Genomic DNA, 22,023 nt, shown 5'->3' on the forward strand with positions numbered 1-22,023 from the left:
ATGATGGTATCATGGTTTGTGAATAGTTTTCCAACCTTTTTTGTTCAAACTAAGTTTTGGTGCTTACATGACTAGTAAGGCGTTTTCAGGCCGAGAGAAAGCTGAAAACGCACAGAACACAAGAATGCATTGGCTAACAGTGTTTTCCTAAAACTAGCACCTCAGGAAAGTACATTTATCTGTTTTATGATGGTATCATGGTTTGTGAATAGTTTTCCAACCTTTTTTGTTCAAACTAAGTTTTGGTGCTTACATGACTAGTAAGGCGTTTTCAGGCCGAGAGAAAGCTGAAAACGCACAGAACACAAGAATGCATTGGTTAACAGTGTTTTCCTAAAACTAGCACCTCAGGAAAGTACATTTATCCTTTTCATGATGGTATCATGGTTTGTGAATAGTTTTCCAACCTTTTTTGTTCAAACTAAGTTTTGGTGCTTACATGACTAGTAAGGCGTTTTCAGGCCGAGAGAAAGCTGAAAACGCACAGAACACAAGAATGCATTGGTTAACAGTGTTTTCCTAAAACTAGCACCTCAGGAAAGTACATTTATCTGTTTTATGATGGTATCATGGTTTGTGAATAGTTTTCCAACCTTTTTTGTTCAAACTAAGTTTTGGTGCATTCTTGACTATTAAGGCGTTTTCAGGCCGAGAGAAAGCTGAAAACGCACAGAACACAAGAATGCATTGGTTAACAGTGTTTTCCTAAATCTAGCACCTCAGGAAAGTACGTTTATTCTTTTCATGATGGTATCATGGTTTGTGAATAGTTTTCCAACCTTTTTTGTTCAAACTAAGTTTTGGTGCATTCTTGACTATTAAGGCGTTTTCAGGCCGAGAGAAAGCTGAAAACGCACAGAACACAAGAATGCATTGGTTAACAGTGTTTTCCTAAAACTAGCACCTCAGGAAAGTACATTTATCTGTTTTATGATGGTATCATGGTTTGTGAATAGTTTTCCAACCTTTTTTGTTCAAACTAAGTTTTGGTGCTTACATGACTAGTAAGGCGTTTTCAGGCCGAGAGAAAGCTGAAAACGCACAGAACACAAGAATGCATTGGTTAACAGTGTTTTCCTAAAACTAGCACCTCAGGAAAGTACATTTATCTGTTTTATGATGGTATCATGGTTTGTGAATAGTTTTCCAACCTTTTTTGTTCAAACTAAGTTTTGGTGCATTCTTGACTATTAAGGCGTTTTCAGGCCGAGAGAAAGCTGAAAACGCACAGAACACAAGAATGCATTGGTTAACAGTGTTTTCCTAAAACTAGCACCTCAGGAAAATACATTTATCCTTTTCATGATGGTATCATGGTTTGTGAATAGTTTTCCAACCTTTTTTGTTCAAACTAAGTTTTGGTGCATTCTTGACTATTAAGGCGTTTTCAGGCAGAGAGAAAGCTGAAAACGCACAGAACACAAGAATGCATTGGTTAACAGTGTTTTCCTAAAACTAGCACCTCAGGAAAGTACATTTATCTGTTTTATGATGGTACCATGGTTTGTGAATAGTTTTCCAACCTTTTTTGTTCAAACTAAGTTTTGGTGCTTACATGACTAGTAAGGCGTTTTCAGGCCGAGAGAAAGCTGAAAACGCACAGAACACAAGAATGCATTGGTTAACAGTGTTTTCCTAAAACTAGCACCTCAGGAAAGTACATTTATCCTTTTCATGATGGTATCATGGTTTGTGAATAGTTTTCCAACCTTTTTTGTTCAAACTAAGTTTTGGTGCATTCTTGACTATTAAGGCGTTTGCAGGCCGAGAGAAAGCTGAAAACGCACAGAACACAAGAATGCATTGGTTAACAGTGTTTTCCTAAAACTAGCACCTCAGGAAAGTACATTTATCTGTTTTATGATGGTATCATGGTTTGTGAATAGTTTTCCAACCTTTTTTGTTCAAACTAAGTTTTGGTGCTTACATGACTAGTAAGGCGTTTTCAGGCCGAGAGAAAGCTGAAAACGCACAGAACACAAGAATGCATTGGTTAACAGTGTTTTCCTAAAACTAGCACCTCAGGAAAGTACATTTATCCTTTTCATGATGGTATCATGGTTTGTGAATAGTTTTCCAACCTTTTTTGTTTAAACTAAGTTTTGGTGCATTCTTGACTATTAAGGCGTTTGCAGGCCGAGAGAAAGCTGAAAACGCACAGAACACAAGAATGCATTGGTTAACAGTGTTTTCCTAAAACTAGCACCTCAGGAAAGTACATTTATCTGTTTTATGATGGTATCATGGTTTGTGAATAGTTTTCCAACCTTTTTTGTTCAAACTAAGTTTTGGTGCTTACATGACTAGTAAGGCGTTTTCAGGCCGAGAGAAAGCTGAAAACGCACAGAACACAAGAATGCATTGGCTAACAGTGTTTTCCTAAAACTAGCACCTCAGGAAAGTACATTTATCTGTTTTATGATGGTATCATGGTTTGTGAATAGTTTTCCAACCTTTTTTGTTCAAACTAAGTTTTGGTGCTTACATGACTAGTAAGGCGTTTTCAGGCCGAGAGAAAGCTGAAAACGCACAGAACACAAGAATGCATTGGTTAACAGTGTTTTCCTAAAACTAGCACCTCAGGAAAGTACATTTATCCTTTTCATGATGGTATCATGGTTTGTGAATAGTTTTCCAACCTTTTTTGTTCAAACTAAGTTTTGGTGCTTACATGACTAGTAAGGCGTTTTCAGGCCGAGAGAAAGCTGAAAACGCACAGAACACAAGAATGCATTGGTTAACAGTGTTTTCCTAAAACTAGCACCTCAGGAAAGTACATTTATCTGTTTTATGATGGTATCATGGTTTGTGAATAGTTTTCCAACCTTTTTTGTTCAAACTAAGTTTTGGTGCTTACATGACAATTAAGGCGTTTTCAGGCCGAGAGAAAGCTAAAAACGCACAGAACACAAGAATGCATTGGTTAACAGTGTTTTCCTAAAACTAGCACCTCAGGAAAGTACATTTATCCTTTTCACGATGGTATCATGGTTTGTGAATAGTTTTCCAACCTTTTTTGTTCAAACTAAGTTTTGGTGCATTCTTCACTATTAAGGCGTTTGCAGGCCGAGAGAAAGCTGAAAACGCACAGAACACAAGAATGCATTGGTTAACAGTGTTTTCCTAAAACCAGCACCTCAGGAAAGTACATTTATCTGTTTTATGATGGTATCATGGTTTGTGAATAGTTTTCCAACCTTTTTTGTTCAAACTAAGTTTTGGTGCTTACATGACTAGTAAGGCGTTTTCAGGCCGAGAGAAAGCTGAAAACGCACAGAACACAAGAATGCATTGGTTAACAGTGTTTTCCTAAAACTAGCACCTCAGGAAAGTACATTTATCTGTTTCATGATGGTATCATGGTTTGTGAATAGTTTTCCAACCTTTTTTGTTCAAACTAAGTTTTGGTGCTTACATGACTAGTAAGGCGTTTTCAGGCCGAGAGAAAGCTGAAAACGCACAGAACACAAGAATGCATTGGTTAACAGTGTTTTCCTAAAACTAGCACCTCAGGAAAGTACATTTATCCTTTTCATGATGGTATCATGGTTGGTGAATAGTTTTCCAACCTTTTTTGTTCAAATTAAGTTTTGGTGCATTCTTGACTATTAAGGCGTTTGCAGGCCGAGAGAAAGCTGAAAACGCACAGAACACAAGAATGCATTGGTTAACAGTGTTTTCCTAAAACTAGCACCTCAGGAAAGTACATTTATCTGTTTTATGATGGTATCATGGTTTGTGAATAGTTTTCCAACCTTTTTTGTTCAAACTAAGTTTTGGTGCATTCTTGACTATTAAGGCGTTTGCAGGCCGAGAGAAAGCTGAAAACGCACAGAACACAAGAATGCATTGGTTAACAGTGTTTTCCTAAAACTAGCACCTCAGGAAAGTACATTTATCTGTTTTATGATGGTACCATGGTTTGTGAATAGTTTTCCAACCTTTTTTGTTCAAACTAAGTTTTGGTGCTTACATGACTAGTAAGGCGTTTTCAGGCCGAGAGAAAGCTGAAAACGCACAGAACACAAGAATGAATTGGTTAACAGTGTTTTCCTAAAACTAGCACCTCAGGAAAGTACATTTATCCTTTTCATGATGGTATCATGGTTGGTGAATAGTTTTCCAACCTTTTTTGTTCAAATTAAGTTTTGGTGCATTCTTGACTATTAAGGCGTTTGCAGGCCGAGAGAAAGCTGAAAACGCACAGAACACAAGAATGCATTGGTTAACAGTGTTTTCCTAAAACTAGCACCTCAGGAAAGTACATTTATCTGTTTTATGATGGTATCATGGTTTGTGAATAGTTTTCCAAACCTTTTTTGTTCAAACTAAGTTTTGGTGCATTCCTGACTATTAAGGCGTTTGCAGGCCGAGAGAAAGCTGAAAACGCACAGAACACAAGAATGCATTGGTTAACAGTGTTTTCCTAAAACTAGCACCTCAGGAAAGTACATTTATCTGTTTTATGATGGTATCATGGTTTGTGAATAGTTTTCCAACCTTTTTTGTTCAAACTAAGTTTTGGTGCATTCTTGACTATTAAGGCGTTTGCAGGCCGAGAGAAAGCTGAAAACAAACAGAACACAAGAATGCATTGGTTAACAGTGTTTTCCTAAAACTAGCACCTCAGGAAAGTACATTTATCTGTTTTATGATGGTATCATGGTTTGTGAATAGTTTTCCAACCTTTTTTGTTCAAACTAAGTTTTGGTGCTTACATGACTAGTAAGGCGTTTTCAGGCCGAGAGAAAGCTGAAAACGCACAGAACACAAGAATGCATTGGTTAACAGTGTTTTCCTAAAACTAGCACCTCAGGAAAGTACATTTATCCTTTTCATGATGGTATCATGGTTTGTGAATAGTTTTCCAACCTTTTTTGTTCAAACTAAGTTTTGGTGCATTCTTGACTATTAAGGCGTTTTCAGGCCGAGAGAAAGCTGAAAACGCACAGAACACAAGAATGCATTGGTTAACAGTGTTTTCCTAAAACTAGCACCTCAGGAAAGTACATTTATCTGTTTTATGATGGTATCATGGTTTGTGAATAGTTTTCCAACCTTTTTTGTTCAAACTAAGTTTTGGTGCTTACATGACTAGTAAGGCGTTTTCAGGCCGAGAGAAAGCTGAAAACGCACAGAACACAAGAATGCATTGGTTAACAGTGTTTTCCTAAAACTAGCACCTCAGGAAAGTACATTTATCTGTTTTATGATGGTATCATGGTTTGTGAATAGTTTTCCAACCTTTTTTGTTCAAACTAAGTTTTGGTGCTTACATGACTAGTAAGGCGTTTTCAGGCCGAGAGAAAGCTGAAAACGCACAGAACACAAGAATGCATTGGTTAACAGTGTTTTCCTAAAACTAGCACCTCAGGAAAGTACATTTATCCTTTTCATGATGGTATCATGGTTTGTGAATAGTTTTCCAACCTTTTTTGTTCAAACTAAGTTTTGGTGCATTCTTGACTATTAAGGCGTTTGCAGGCCGAGAGAAAGCTGAAAACGCACAGAACACAAGAATGCATTGGTTAACAGTGTTTTCCTAAAACTAGCACCTCAGGAAAGTACATTTATCTGTTTTATGATGGTATCATGGTTTGTGAATAGTTTTCCAACCTTTTTTGTTCAAACTAAGTTTTGGTGCTTACATGACTAGTAAGGCGTTTTCAGGCCGAGAGAAAGCTGAAAACGCACAGAACACAAGAATGCATTGGTTAACAGTGTTTTCCTAAAACTAGCACCTCAGGAAAGTACATTTATCCTTTTCATGATGGTATCATGGTTGGTGAATAGTTTTCCAACCTTTTTTGTTCAAACTAAGTTTTGGTGCTTACATGACTAGTAAGGCGTTTTCAGGCCGAGAGAAAGCTGAAAACGCACAGAACACAAGAATGCATTGGTTAACAGTGTTTTCCTAAAACTAGCACCTCAGGAAAGTACATTTATCCTTTTCATGATGGTATCATGGTTGGTGAATAGTTTTCCAACCTTTTTTGTTCAAATTAAGTTTTGGTGCATTCTTGACTATTAAGGCGTTTGCAGGCCGAGAGAAAGCTGAAAACGCACAGAACACAAGAATGCATTGGTTAACAGTGTTTTCCTAAAACTAGCACCTCAGGAAAGTACATTTATCCTTTTCATGATGGTATCATGGTTTGTGAATAGTTTTCCAACCTTTTTTGTTCAAACTAAGTTTTGGTGCTTACATGACTAGTAAGGCGTTTTCAGGCCGAGAGAAAGCTGAAAACGCACAGAACACAAGAATGCATTGGTTAACAGTGTTTTCCTAAAACTAGCACCTCAGGAAAGTACATTTATCCTTTTCATGATGGTATCATGGTTTGTGAATAGTTTTCCAACCTTTTTTGTTCAAACTAAGTTTTGGTGCTTACATGACTAGTAAGGCGTTTTCAGGCCGAGAGAAAGCTGAAAACGCACAGAACACAAGAATGCATTGGTTAACAGTGTTTTCCTAAAACTAGCACCTCAGGAAAGTACATTTATCCTTTTCATGATGGTATCATGGTTTGTGAATAGTTTTCCAACCTTTTTTGTTCAAACTAAGTTTTGGTGCATTCTTGACTATTAAGGCGTTTGCAGGCCGAGAGAAAGCTGAAAACGCACAGAACACAAGAATGCATTGGTTAACAGTGTTTTCCTAAAACTTGCACCTCAGGAAAGTACATTTATCTGTTTTATGATGGTATCATGGTTTGTGAATAGTTTTCCAACCTTTTTTGTTCAAACTAAGTTTTGGTGCTTACATGACTAGTAAGGCGTTTTCAGGCCGAGAGAAAGCTGAAAACGCACAGAACACAAGAATGCATTGGTTAACAGTGTTTTCCTAAAACTAGCACCTCAGGAAAGTACATTTATCCTTTTCATGATGGTATCATGGTTTGTGAATAGTTTTCCAACCTTTTTTGTTCAAACTAAGTTTTGGTGCATTCTTGACTATTAAGGCGTTTGCAGGCCGAGAGAAAGCTGAAAACGCACAGAACACAAGAATGCATTGGTTAACAGTGTTTTCCTAAAACTAGCACCTCAGGAAAGTACATTTATCTGTTTTATGATGGTATCATGGTTTGTGAATAGTTTTCCAACCTTTTTTGTTCAAAACTAAGTTTTGGTGCTTACATGACTAGTAAGGCGTTTTCAGGCCGAGAGAAAGCTGAAAACGCACAGAACACAAGAATGCATTGGTTAACAGTGTTTTCCTAAAACTAGCACCTCAGGAAAGTACATTTATCCTTTTCATGATGGTATCATGGTTGGTGAATAGTTTTCCAACCTTTTTTGTTCAAATTAAGTTTTGGTGCATTCTTGACTATTAAGGCGTTTGCAGGCCGAGAGAAAGCTGAAAACGCACAGAACACAAGAATGCATTGGTTAACAGTGTTTTCCTAAAACTAGCACCTCAGGAAAGTACATTTATCCTTTTCATGATGGTATCATGGTTTGTGAATAGTTTTCCAACCTTTTTTGTTCAAACTAAGTTTTGGTGCTTACATGACTAGTAAGGCGTTTTCAGGCCGAGAGAAAGCTGAAAACGCACAGAACACAAGAATGCATTGGTTAACAGTGTTTTCCTAAAACTAGCACCTCAGGAAAGTACATTTATCCTTTTCATGATGGTATCATGGTTTGTGAATAGTTTTCCAACCTTTTTTGTTCAAACTAAGTTTTGGTGCTTACATGACTAGTAAGGCGTTTTCAGGCCGAGAGAAAGCTGAAAACGCACAGAACACAAGAATGCATTGGTTAACAGTGTTTTCCTAAAACTAGCACCTCAGGAAAGTACGTTTATCTGTTTTATGATGGTATCATGGTTTGTGAATAGTTTTCCAACCTTTTTTGTTCAAACTAAGTTTTGGTGCTTACATGACAATTAAGGCGTTTTCAGGCCGAGAGAAAGCTGAAAACGCACAGAACACAAGAATGCATTGGTTAACAGTGTTTTCCTAAAACTAGCACCTCAGGAAAGTACATTTATCCTTTTCACGATGGTATCATGGTTTGTGAATAGTTTTCCAACCTTTTTTGTTCAAACTAAGTTTTGGTGCATTCTTGACTATTAAGGCGTTTGCAGGCCGAGAGAAAGCTGAAAACGCACAGAACACAAGAATGCATTGGTTAACAGTGTTTTCCTAAAACTAGCACCTCAGGAAAGTACATTTATCTGTTTTATGATGGTATCATGGTTTGTGAATAGTTTTCCAACCTTTTTTGTTCAAACTAAGTTTTGGTGCTTACATGACTAGTAAGGCGTTTTCAGGCCGAGAGAAAGCTGAAAACGCACAGAACACAAGAATGCATTGGTTAACAGTGTTTTCCTAAAACTAGCACCTCAGGAAAGTACATTTATCTGTTTTATGATGGTATCATGGTTTGTGAATAGTTTTCCAACCTTTTTTGTTCAAACTAAGTTTTGGTGCTTACATGACTAGTAAGGCGTTTTCAGGCCGAGAGAAAGCTGAAAACGCACAGAACACAAGAATGCATTGGTTAACAGTGTTTTCCTAAAACTAGCACCTCAGGAAAGTACATTTATCCTTTTCATGATGGTATCATGGTTGGTGAATAGTTTTCCAACCTTTTTTGTTCAAATTAAGTTTTGGTGCATTCTTGACTATTAAGGCGTTTGCAGGCCGAGAGAAAGCTGAAAACGCACAGAACACAAGAATGCATTGGTTAACAGTGTTTTCCTAAAACTAGCACCTCAGGAAAGTACATTTATCTGTTTTATGATGGTACCATGGTTTGTGAATAGTTTTCCAACCTTTTTTGTTCAAACTAAGTTTTGGTGCTTACATGACTAGTAAGGCGTTTTCAGGCCGAGAGAAAGCTGAAAACGCACAGAACACAAGAATGCATTGGTTAACAGTGTTTTCCTAAAACTAGCACCTCAGGAAAGTACATTTATCCTTTTCATGATGGTATCATGGTTGGTGAATAGTTTTCCAACCTTTTTTGTTCAAATTAAGTTTTGGTGCATTCTTGACTATTAAGGCGTTTGCAGGCCGAGAGAAAGCTGAAAACGCACAGAACACAAGAATGCATTGGTTAACAGTGTTTTCCTAAAACTAGCACCTCAGGAAAGTACATTTATCTGTTTTATGATGGTATCATGGTTTGTGAATAGTTTTCCAACCTTTTTTGTTCAAACTAAGTTTTGGTGCATTCTTGACTATTAAGGCGTTTGCAGGCCGAGAGAAAGCTGAAAACGCACAGAACACAAGAATGCATTGGTTAACAGTGTTTTCCTAAAACTAGCACCTCAGAAAAGTACATTTATCTGTTTTATGATGGCATCATGGTTTGTGAATAGTTTTCCAACCTTTTTTGTTCAAACTAAGTTTTGGTGCTTACATGACTAGTAAGGCGTTTTCAGGCCGAGAGAAAGCTGAAAACGCACAGAACACAAGAATGCATTGGTTAACAGTGTTTTCCTAAAACTAGCACCTCAGGAAAGTACATTTATCCTTTTCATGATGGTATCATGGTTTGTGAATAGTTTTCCAACCTTTTTTGTTCAAACTAAGTTTTGGTGCATTCTTGACTATTAAGGCGTTTTCAGGCCGAGAGAAAGCTGAAAACGCACAGAACACAAGAATGCATTGGTTAACAGTGTTTTCCTAAAACTAGCACCTCAGGAAAGTACATTTATCTGTTTTATGATGGTATCATGGTTTGTGAATAGTTTTCCAACCTTTTTTGTTCAAACTAAGTTTTGGTGCTTACATGACTAGTAAGGCGTTTTCAGGCCGAGAGAAAGCTGAAAACGCACAGAACACAAGAATGCATTGGTTAACAGTGTTTTCCTAAAACTAGCACCTCAGGAAAGTACATTTATCTGTTTTATGATGGTATCATGGTTTGTGAATAGTTTTCCAACCTTTTTTGTTCAAACTAAGTTTTGGTGCTTACATGACTAGTAAGGCGTTTTCAGGCCGAGAGAAAGCTGAAAACGCACAGAACACAAGAATGCATTGGTTAACAGTGTTTTCCTAAAACTAGCACCTCAGGAAAGTACATTTATCCCTTTCATGATGGTATCATGGTTTGTGAATAGTTTTCCAACCTTTTTTGTTCAAACTAAGTTTTGGTGCATTCTTGACTATTAAGGCGTTTGCAGGCCGAGAGAAAGCTGAAAACGCACAGAACACAAGAATGCATTGGTTAACAGTGTTTTCCTAAAACTAGCACCTCAGGAAAGTACATTTATCTGTTTTATGATGGTATCATGGTTTGTGAATAGTTTTCCAACCTTTTTTGTTCAAACTAAGTTTTGGTGCTTACATGACTAGTAAGGCGTTTTCAGGCCGAGAGAAAGCTGAAAACGCACAGAACACAAGAATGCATTGGTTAACAGTGTTTTCCTAAAACTAGCACCTCAGGAAAGTACATTTATCCTTTTCATGATGGTATCATGGTTGGTGAATAGTTTTCCAACCTTTTTTGTTCAAACTAAGTTTTGGTGCTTACATGACTAGTAAGGCGTTTTCAGGCCGAGAGAAAGCTGAAAACGCACAGAACACAAGAATGCATTGGTTAACAGTGTTTTCCTAAAACTAGCACCTCAGGAAAGTACATTTATCTGTTTTATGATGGTATGATGGTTTGTGAATAGTTTTCCAACCTTTTTTGTTCAAACTAAGTTTTGGTGCATTTATGAATATTAAGGCGTTTGCAGGCCGAGAGAAAGCTGAAAACGCACAGAACACAAGAATGCATTGGTTAACAGTGTTTACCTAAAACTAGCACCTCAGGAAAGTACATTTATCCTTTTCATGATGGTATCATGGTTGGTGAATAGTTTTCCAACCTTTTTTGTTCAAATTAAGTTTTGGTGCATTCTTGACTATTAAGGCGTTTGCAGGCCGAGAGAAAGCTGAAAACGCACAGAACACAAGAATGCATTGGTTAACAGTGTTTTCCTAAAACTAGCACCTCAGGAAAGTACATTTATCCTTTTCATGATGGTATCATGGTTTGTGAATAGTTTTCCAACCTTTTTTGTTCAAACTAAGTTTTGGTGCATTCTTGACTATTAAGGCGTTTGCAGGCCGAGAGAAAGCTGAAAACAAACAGAACACAAGAATGCATTGGTTAACAGTGTTTTCCTAAAACTAGCACCTCAGGAAAGTACATTTATCCTTTTCATGATGGTATCATGGTTGGTGAATAGTTTTCCAACCTTTTTTGTTCAAACTAAGTTTTGGTGCTTACATGACTAGTAAGGCGTTTTCAGGCCGAGAGAAAGCTGAAAACGCACAGAACACAAGAATGCATTGGTTAACAGTGTTTTCCTAAAACTTGCACCTCAGGAAAGTACATTTATCTGTTTTATGATGGTATCATGGTTTGTGAATAGTTTTCCAACCTTTTTTGTTCAAACTAAGTTTTGGTGCTTACATGACTAGTAAGGCGTTTTCAGGCCGAGAGAAAGCTGAAAACGCACAGAACACAAGAATGCATTGGTTAACAGTGTTTTCCTAAAACTAGCACCTCAGGAAAGTACATTTATCCTTTTCATGATGGTATCATGGTTGGTGAATAGTTTTCCAACCTTTTTTGTTCAAATTAAGTTTTGGTGCATTCTTGACTATTAAGGCGTTTGCAGGCCGAGAGAAAGCTGAAAACGCACAGAACACAAGAATGCATTGGTTAACAGTGTTTTCCTAAATCTAGCACCTCAGGAAAGTACATTTATCCTTTTTATGATGGTATCATGGTTTGTGAATAGTTTTCCAACCTTTTTTGTTCAAACTAAGTTTTGGTGCATTCTTGACTATTAAGGCGTTTGCAGGCCGAGAGAAAGCTGAAAACAAACAGAACACAAGAATGCATTGGTTAACAGTGTTTTCCTAAAACTAGCACCTCAGGAAAGTACATTTATCTGTTTTATGATGGTATCATGGTTTGTGAATAGTTTTCCAACCTTTTTTGTTCAAACTAAGTTTTGGTGCTTACATGACTACACTGCAAAAAAAGGGTGTCTCAAAACAAGATAAAAAAACTAAATTTGAGGTAAAATGTACTCAAAACAAGTGAAATTATCTGTCCATGCAGCTAGATAATTTCACTTGACAAGATTTCTTGAATTAAGATAATTAAATCTAGAAATAAGCTTGTCTAAAGAGGTATTTGGAAGGCTTAACATAAGATGAAAATGCTGGGTTTAAGATCAGATTACTTAAATTTAAACTTTTTAAAGCCTCAAAATAAGTGAATTATACTAAATATAAGCATAAAATGCTGGTTGTAAAATGAGATTACTTAAATTTAAACTTTTTACAGCCTTAAAATAAGTGAATTATACTAAATAAAAGCATAGAATGCTGGTTTTAAGTCTAGATAACTTAAAATAAACTTTTTACAGCCTCAGAATAAGTGAAATATACTAAATATAAGCATAAAATGCTGTTTTTAAGACTAGATTACTTAAATTTAAACTTTTACAGCCTCAAAATAAGTGAATTATACTAAATATAAGCATAAAATGCTGGTTGTAAAATGAGATTACTTAAATTTAAACTTTTTACAGCCTTAAAATAAGTGAATTATACTAAATAAAAGCATAGAATGCTGGTTTTAAGTCTAGATAACTTAAAATAAACTTTTTACAGCCTCAGAATAAGTGAAATATACTAAATATAAGCATAAAATGCTGTTTTTAAGACTAGATTACTTAAATTTAAACTTTTACAGCCTCAAAATAAGTGAAATATACTAAATATAAGCAATTACCCATTTTGTTTTCTTACTTTGAGCATCTTAAAATCTAAAGCCTGTCCTTTTTTAGAATAATGGTGCAGAAATAACATGGCTTAAGACAACATTTATTTAACATCAGCAAGTCAAGTTTGTTATAGACATTTGAATACTTTTCCATAAAAATAAAAGAAATTAAAAGCAAAAGGGCAAAAAACAAAAACACTTCTCAGCCCTCAGTTATGGATTTTTCCTTAACTATCATTTTAAATACAGGCCTAAATGAGGTAATAACTCAGTGACTGTATAAGCTTGTGCAACACAAAACTATTATTAGGCACAGCTAACAATAACAACTCACAGCTAACAATAAGAACTGGCATGACAAAATACTCAGCTACTTCTCAATGAAAGACTTCCAATCAGCCATTGCTTTCCTGTAAGCACTAGTGGCATCTTGATCGTGGATTGTGTCACCAATTACCTCTGTTTGAATAACTGACAGGAGCGTTGCAACACATTTTGGATATCTTAAGTGCAAAGTGTAGTAATATGCCATTAACACCAACATCCCGTCTGAGAAATCTTCCTGAGGGAGGGTGGTCACAGGTACATTACCCACAGCCACAATGGTGGTTGAGCCATCAGAAAGCAGAACTGGGGAGGAGAGAGGATGCTTTTCCAGGTACAGGGCAGGGTCTTCGCCTGACTGGAACAGAATAAAAAGAACAATGTGTAAAGTGAGAAGAGATAAAAATGTATTGAAAGTCAAGTGCATGTTCAACATAAAAATTTAATTTTTAGATAAATGACCAAGTTGCAACTAATGACACTCTTGAAATAGTCATTATTATATACAAACACTGATGAAAAATATTGATTTATTATTACACTGGAAGAAATAATCATGAATTACTTCAAAATGGGCAACATTTGTTTGACAGATCAAGGTGTAAGAATTTAGGATGGATTAACAATGGATACAAGCTGATGCAAGGTGCATTTTTATGTTTCTGGGATGAATTAATGGATGAATTAATCAAAGGTTTTTTGTTTAATCAAACATTTCTTGGTATTCCTTTCTGTGAACACCATTTGAGGGACACTAGAAACACTTTTTTGCAAAAAGTATCTGTGATTGTGAACTTAGGGTGTATTGTTATGTGAACATGCACAACAAATGTGAGAAAATAAGAGGACAGTAAGGAATCAACACACAAAAATGTTTTTACCTTCAGGACATGAAGAAGTGCCTCACAGCTATTTCCAAGCTTCTTTGGTGGTGAAGTTGGTGAGGGGAAAAGGGATGGGAGTGCATTGAAGAGGGCAAGCGTGAACTCCACTAAAGAATAGAAAGATTGGTCTGAATGGTCTGAATATGGTATAAATCAAAATACATTTGCATATGGAACCGCAACTTACCTCCACGGACATCCAATGGAAAGGGGGGTTTCAGGGCTTTCTTCCACACACCATAGAACTGCACCTTGGCACAAAAGTCTGCCCATCTTCCTTTCACTTCCTCGATGTATCTGCTGTTGGTGCCACCTACTATGCGCCGCAGCTCATCCATTGCCTAAGACAGCATTGTGCACAGTTATTCAACCATTGGACATTTAGAACACAGATGGATAGACAGTAATTCAAGTGCAAGTAGTGGAAAAAAAACATACATTTCGAACATCTCTAAAGCATGGATATGCCTCAAAGATTTTTGCAGGTCGGTCTTCTTCCCTTGTAACATCTGCATCAATGAAAGCCCGTCTGGCCTTAAACTCAAGGTCTAAAACTTGAGCAACATCACTTTGATTGGGTTTTGCATTTGGCTTATTGTACATGTTGCTCAAGGTTTTGTAGTGCCTAGCCTGCATTTTCAGACTGTCCTGGCCGACTGAAATGGCAAAAAACAGAGCAGACATTTCAACGTAAACACAACTTTATTGCATTATGCAGGTCGGTCTACTTCCCTTGTAACACTCAAATCAATTAACTTAATTGATACAATAATACAATAATTAGTAATACAAAAATACAATAATTTTATGTTGTTTATATGAACAATGGGAGTTGTCTGGAAAAAGAGTTTCCATTAACATCCACAAACTAAGGAAATTTGAATTTAATCTCCAACCGTTTAGACTCTGATTTGCCACTCTGAAAGTCATTATCATGGATAACAGGCTGAGAGGTGTGCTGAGGTGGGCTTACCAACATCATCCTTTGCAGGCGTGGTTGGTGAAGCGATCACAGTCCTGAGTGAGGAGCCTGAGGCTGATGCGGATGGCAGCAGGAAGGTTTTGGTCTTTGGCTTCCTTGGCACAGAGGGGGGTCGATGTGCTGGGAATGCTTTTTGGGGAAATAATGAAAGAAATAAAACACAAATAAAAGCATGACAACAAGCAAAACCGGCAGATAAACACAGTGCATGCCTAACCATAAACTCTATAGTTTCATTACATGATTAGACAATTTTTAGACAAAAAAACAGTAGTCTAACAGCACCCCTTCATTTTTTGCAAACAATTTGCACACCTTCACTGGAGTTGTCCTCGGTAAGGTCATCATTGCTCTCAAGAAGTAAGGTATTATCACTTGAGTTGCTTGTGTCTGTCCAATCCGTCTCCATGTCTTGGTTGTCTGCACTGAAGAGAGCTGTCTTTGCCACTCCTCTTTGTGGTACAGAGCCTTGCCTCTTCCGTGGGGATCTCATATTTTGGAGTCGCTTGTACATTTTGGTGTAGATAGTCAGCTGTGGTAAAAGAATGTTAGATACGTTGTTTGTCTTGTTGCTGACCTGCCCAAAGTTTTGGTTTAGATAAAAAAATAATACTTACATAAGGCATGTTTGGATCATCATCCCGTAACATTGGGTAATAGTCTATAATCTTCTGTGACATGGCTCTTATTTCCAATTTTGACGGGTAACTGACTTCTTTCCCCATGGGACTAGCACGCAGGATAGCAACCATACTGGTTATTGTGTTCCTTACAAGTCTGCAACATAGCTCCTTGGACAGTTTGTAATTTTTTTCCTTTCCATTGCAGAGCAGTGCAAAGTATTGACTACGCACCATGTCTAACTCTGAATCTGTGTACACCACATACTCTGGAGGGTCTGGCATTTTCATTTTTTTCTCAGCAGATATGGGGGTTGAGGTTTGAGGCTGGCATGGTGGCATGGCACAATTGTTGGCATCTTGGTCCGTGGTATTTTCACACTATTAGAATTGTGTGGAATAAAAACAAAATGCATTAGAACCATTAAAATGTATACTTTACTAGTTTTTACTGATTCCAATTTGTGTTTACATTTTCACTGATGAAATTCCAAAGTTTCTTTCTTTTGAGGAAATTCTCTGGGCCAGGAAAAAGATCCCTCAGGTCATCCCGGCTAAGGCCTTTCAAAGCCTCCTCATCAACACTGGCAGCTGTGAGATATATGACAAATATCTATCTTTAGATAAAGCAGTAGCAAGCTACAGAACCAATCAATTTATTTAGTAAGGCTGTACACTGCAGCTAGAAGGTAGTGAAGCACCAAGGGCGGAGGGCATTTTTGGTTAATTTGGTTAATAAAAGATATCGATTGACTTGACATTGTATAAACACATATTTTACATTGTCATGTATTGATTCATAAGAGTCCAAGCTTTCAAATGAGGTATAATGACTATGCTACATAACAATCTGATGAATGGCGGATGATTTACAATGTTGGGGGGGAAGGGTAACGTTCCCGCCTGCGGGACACTGCAGACCGCGTGTTTTTAAAATGTGGGATTTCTATTTTACAACCATATATTTTGCTTTAGAATTCTGACTCTTACTTAAAATGTTTCATCCTAAGAATATTATAAATTCGTTAAGCAAATTACGGTTGAGAAAAAACCCAGAAAGCAGAAAAATGTTGGATTTCAAATAAAAGTATTCAGTTATTAATAAAGTACACTCCATAAATAGCATCAATGCATCAGATATAAATTGTATTCATGACTTACCCTCCAACACCGATAGAGTGGCATCGTCAAAAGTATCCATCTTAGATTCATCAGCTCCCTGAAGCATTAACAGGCGGTACCGTAGAACTACCCGGGAAAACCCATAGGCAAACAGAGTTCGTTAGCTAACGGCTAGCGTGTAAAAGTGCACATTAGCTAACAATTAGCTAGCTTGCTAAGCATATACCGACATAGTAATATTTACTAATTCAATAAAGTTTACTGACATTGAGCCGCTCTTCTTGCACTTCTTCGTCAAATGTAACGCACCCAAATCTTTCAGTTACTCAAGCGGTGAACCGCGAACACTGACGTCATTGAGGTGGGACCGTTGGAGGACATGAACTGAGGATGCGCAGAAATGATCGGACGTAAACATGAACATGTTAGCAAAATATTATTTTTAAAAAACTTACCATCGTAAAATTAATTAAGTCGCATTTATAATTAGAGGAATGTATTGTTAAAATAATAACAATATATTTTATGAGTGCCCCCCTCCCCATCCACCTCTGGATCATTAGCCCGCGACAACAACGGTGCATCATGGCGGCGTGGAGGTGTATGATATGTTTCGTCTTTGTTGCTTTAAGTCTTAAAGTACTCCTTAGCCACATTAATAAAAGTCACAGTCGCAGCCCGGATTTTTGGGTTTACTGTGGTATTGATGGATGTGAACAGGACTTTAGAGTTTTTAACTCTTTCTTTCGCCACATTAAACGGACGCACCTTCAGTATTTGAGGACTGGATGCCCACCAAGCGGATGGAGTACGACGCCTTCTTCTCGGTCTTTGGGACAGGAAACATTTGGTGTTTCGGTGTTTGCCAGCTGTAGCACTCCTGCAGCGGCCAGCACTACGGCTGTCCCACCTGATGCCTCTTTACCTGAACCGTCACCACAGCCTGAAGCTGACGGCCGCCTTGAGTCCGTAAGTTTCCACAATTCAATTTATTTTCAATCTTATCGTGCCAATTAGGTTGCTCTCTGTGTGATGCTGACTTGTTATGTAATTTAATATTTTTGTCCTACATATAACGATATATTTAAATATGGGCCTCATTGAATCCACACTGCGAGTGTGCGCGTTAATCATGCATGATTTGAGTAGCCTATGCACACTTTCTCTTTCATAGGTATTATCTCCATTGAATGCTAAGATTAAACATTAAAAAAAACATTTAATTCCTCTTACCTTAGACGATAGAGCTGCTCAGGTTCCAGACCAGTGAAGCGAATACGGGATTAAAATGAAGTCTTTCCCCTCTCGGGCATCTCCTCAAAAATGTCCATTTCCTTTCAAATCAATTGCAACTTTGACTGTGTCCATCTACTCGCTCTTAAAAAATTACAACTCATTTTATAAAGGAAGACGCTGTTGCTGTGACCTCCAGAACCAGACCTGATATAGCTAGATCCGCAGCGGCATTCGCCATCAGTGTCCGGGAACAGTGCCAGTTATCACAGGTAAATTTATCTTCATGGGCAAATGCTTTAATGGTACTATTAATTTAAATTATTCTAATGTAAAATATGGGCCTGTGAATTATATGGGTGCCAAAATTATTTACATTTTAAATATTTTCCCAGAGAACTGTCAACAGTGTCATCTCAGGGGTGCAACAGTACCAAGCTGCTCTCATTGACACACTAAGGGAGAGAATCAGAAGGGTGTTTGAAGAGAATCCAGACACAACTGCTCAGCTCCAAGGGGAGGCTTTGGCTACGTTTGATGCGTTCATGGATCCTTTCTCAACCACAGCATATGGACAGAATAAAACCATCCGGGAACTATTCAATCCAGTCAACCCAGAGGAAGTTGTGGTGTCCCAGAAGATTTGTTGGGTAAAGCGTGGTCTTTCAAGGGTCATGGCCTTAAGAGGCAAAAGTTTTTACTATGTACCACTCATTCAAAGTCTTAAGCAGTTACTGACCAATCCCAGAATCTTCACCATGTTAACCACTGTACCACAAAGAAGTGAGGGATTCTTGTATGATTTTACTGATGGAGCCCTTTTTACATCCCATCCATTATATTCTCAAAGGCCAAATGCATTGCAAATACTATTGTACACCGATGAAATTGAAATATGTAACCCTTTAGGCGCCCATGCCTCTGCAAATAAATTACTGATGTTTTATTATAGTTTAGGGAATATAGATCCAAAATTTAGGTCGAAGTTGGCTGCAATAAGACTCCTGGCTATTGCCAAGGCAAACAATATTTCTCAGTGGGGTGTTGATGTTATACTAAAAAGAATCCAAAAAGATCTGACACTTCTGTACAATGGTGTTAGGATTGACACCCCAAATGGTGAAATTGAGTTGTTTGGTGCTGTGATCGCCATATGTGGAGACACACTTGCCCAACATGATATTGCTGGATTTAAACAAGGTGTTGGTTTTGCTTATAGCAAATGTAGACATTGTGAATGCTCCTTTGAGGATATGCAAAGTATTTTTGAGGAGAATAGGTTTGCTGAAAGAACTTTGGAAAAGCACATTAGGCAGTGTGTTGAAATAGATAAGGCAAGCACAGAAACATTGAAAGCATCCCTCAAAACCACTTATGGGATTAACAGAAGAAGCAGACTAGTTGATGTTCCAGCATTTGATCTGATCAAACAAACACCACAGGATATAATGCATGTAATTTTTGAAGGTGTTGCACCAATGGAAATAAAGCTTGTATTAAAAAACCTGATTCTGTCAGGACAGATAGAATTAGATGAGATTAACTCAGCTATTCTAAATTTTCCTTACTCACCTCTAGACATAAGAGATAAGCCATGTCCTATTAGTGTCAGTACTTTAGCTGCTAATGACAATAAATTAAAGCAGTCATGTGGACAAATGTTGATACTTTTAAAAATCCTACCTTTTCTTTTGAACGGTATGGACAACGAGTATGTCAAATTTATTCTCAAGTTAATTGAGATTGTTCAAATTGTCCTTGCTCCTGTTATTTCTTTAGAAACCGTATTACGGCTCAGACGCATGATTGAGCAACATCTGCATCATTTCAAAGAACTTTTCTCTGAAGCCAATGTAATACCCAAGCAACATTACATGTTACATCTACCAAGCCAAATCATATCTCTTGGTCCATTAATAAGAAGTATGTGTATGCGATTTGAAGCTAAGCACAGTTATTTTAAGCAGTGGGCTTCTAAGTTAAATTTCAAAAATGTCTGTAAATCGCTTGCAAACCATAACCAGTTCCTTGAATGTTGTCAAAATGAAATAGGCATTGAGCATCCAATTTTTGCTAGTGAAAGAGAATCGGGGCCTGTCTCAGCTGTCAAAAATTTTTATTATGTCAAGAGAAAAGTCAAAGATTTTCTAGGCGTAGAGGTCATGCAATCTGTTGTCTCAGTGAAATGGTACATCCTCAATGGCAATAAGTACATTAGTGGTAAATCTATGATTATTGTAGATGTAGATGATGCTTTCCCAGTGTTCGGACTGATAAAAGATATATTTGTGATTGATTCCTCTTATGTTGCTTTTGAGTACCAGCGTTATGAGACACTGAATTTGAGTCCAGAATTTCTGGCATATGAGGTGGCAGTTCCCAATGTTGCCCAGGCTACAGAATTTGTACATGAACTCATTGACTGTATTTCTTATTTTTCTGTTAGTTTCAAGGAACATATGTTTGTGCCAATAAAATATAGTCTTTGTGATATTATTTCCCACAGAAGTAGACATTAAAATGGAGGAATGAAAGGGAAGCATTGATTTATTGGGTGATCAAGTTTGCCGGTTTCCTGGGCCTGTTTTTGTTAACAAACTGTTTTGGTCATTAAACAATTCCATGGACTGTATGGTGAGTTGTGGTGAAGGCTGTATAATTTATCCTCACATTGTCTGAACATGCTTGAAGTCAGAGCAATAATAAACTCTGTTTCTTTCAGATGCTTTTTGTGTGACTCTTGAATCAAGCAACTTGAGTTTACTGAATCTTAAAACAAGCTTTATTGATGAGAATTTGAGGGAGAGATGTAAAAGATCTTAATTTAACAGTTATTTGACTCATTTTAAGATGTCATGCCTATTTGAGACAAAAAAGATAAGGTTGTGCTTGATTTAAGATTTTAGTGTAAAGTTAAACACTAAAAATAAGAAATTCACTCTTAAAACAAGATCAATTGTCTAACACTTCTAAATCTAAGTTTTTTTATCTTGATAAGATTCAAATAATTTGCAGTGTAGTAAGGCGTTTTCAGGCCGAGAGAAAGCTGAAAACGCACAGAACACAAGAATGCATTGGTTAACAGTGTTTTCCTAAAACTAGCACCTCAGGAAAGTACATTTATCCTTTTCATGATGGTATCATGGTTTGTGAATAGTTTTCCAACCTTTTTTGTTCAAACTAAGTTTTGTTGCATTCTTGACTATTAAGGCGTTTTCAGGCCGAGAGAAAGCTGAAAACGCACAGAACACAAGAATGCATTGGTTAACAGTGTTTTCCTAAAACTAGCACCTCAGGAAAGTACATTTATCTGTTTTATGATGGTATCATGGTTTGTGAATAGTTTTCCAACCTTTTTTGTTCAAACTAAGTTTTGGTGCTTACATGACTAGTAAGGCGTTTTCAGGCCGAGAGAAAGCTGAAAACGCACAGAACACAAGAATGCATTGGTTAACAGTGTTTTCCTAAAACTAGCACCTCAGGAAAGTACATTTATCCTTTTCATGATGGTATCATGGTTTGTGAATAGTTTTCCAACCTTTTTTGTTCAAACTAAGTTTTGGTGCATTCTTGACTATTAAGGCGTTTGCAGGCCGAGAGAAAGCTGAAAACGCACAGAACACAAGAATGCATTGGTTAACAGTGTTTTCCTAAAACTAGCACCTCAGGAAAGTACATTTATCCTTTTCATGATGGTATCATGGTTTGTGAATAGTTTTCCAACCTTTTTTGTTCAAACTAAGTTTTGGTGCATTCTTGACTATTAAGGCGTTTGCAGGCCGAGAGAAAGCTGAAAACGCACAGAACACAAGAATGCATTGGTTAACAGTGTTTTCCTAAAACTAGCACCTCAGGAAAGTACATTTATCTGTTTTATGATGGTATCATGGTTTGTGAATAGTTTTCCAACCTTTTTTGTTCAAACTAAGTTTTGGTGCTTACATGACTAGTAAGGCGTTTTCAGGCCGAGAGAAAGCTGAAAACGCACAGAACACAAGAATGCATTGGCTAACAGTGTTTTCCTAAAACTAGCACCTCAGGAAAGTACATTTATCTGTTTTATGATGGTATCATGGTTTGTGAATAGTTTTCCAACCTTTTTTGTTCAAACTAAGTT

General features: G+C 37.2%; 1 protein-coding gene and 1 long non-coding RNA gene across 4 annotated transcripts; one reads left to right on the forward strand and one right to left on the reverse strand.

Annotated features, from left to right (window-relative positions):
• Positions 1-12,828: 12,828 nt before the first annotated feature.
• Positions 12,829-17,057, reverse strand: LOC144383044 (uncharacterized). Of its 3 annotated transcripts, XM_078083040.1 has the most exons (10): positions 16,940-17,057; positions 16,713-16,799; positions 16,024-16,142; positions 15,549-15,932; positions 15,247-15,463; positions 14,923-15,060; positions 14,388-14,605; positions 14,137-14,290; positions 13,947-14,056; positions 12,829-13,423 (listed from the first exon to the last, which is right to left on the reverse strand). In XM_078083040.1, the coding sequence occupies exons 2-10, from the start codon at positions 16,777-16,779 to the stop codon at positions 13,112-13,114; spliced, it is 1,719 nt and encodes a 572-aa protein (XP_077939166.1). In that variant the 5' UTR covers positions 16,780-16,799; positions 16,940-17,057; the 3' UTR covers positions 12,829-13,111. The 3 variants fall into 3 exon arrangements, with proteins under 3 accessions (XP_077939166.1, XP_077939168.1, XP_077939167.1); XM_078083042.1 differs by lacking the exon at positions 16,024-16,142 and having other exon boundaries at positions 16,940-17,053; XM_078083041.1 differs by lacking the exon at positions 16,940-17,057 and having other exon boundaries at positions 16,713-16,918.
• A 182-nt stretch (positions 17,058-17,239) lies between these two features.
• LOC144383775 (uncharacterized) lies at positions 17,240-20,627 on the forward strand. The gene is made up of 3 exons (XR_013451207.1): positions 17,240-17,642; positions 18,080-18,178; positions 18,302-20,627. It is a non-coding gene; the product is annotated as an uncharacterized LOC144383775 (long non-coding RNA).
• Positions 20,628-22,023: the final 1,396 nt, after the last annotated feature.

Source organism: Gasterosteus aculeatus, chromosome X, assembly GCF_964276395.1.
Source record: "Gasterosteus aculeatus chromosome X, fGasAcu3.hap1.1, whole genome shotgun sequence".
NCBI classification, from domain to species: domain Eukaryota; kingdom Metazoa; phylum Chordata; class Actinopteri; order Perciformes; family Gasterosteidae; genus Gasterosteus; species Gasterosteus aculeatus.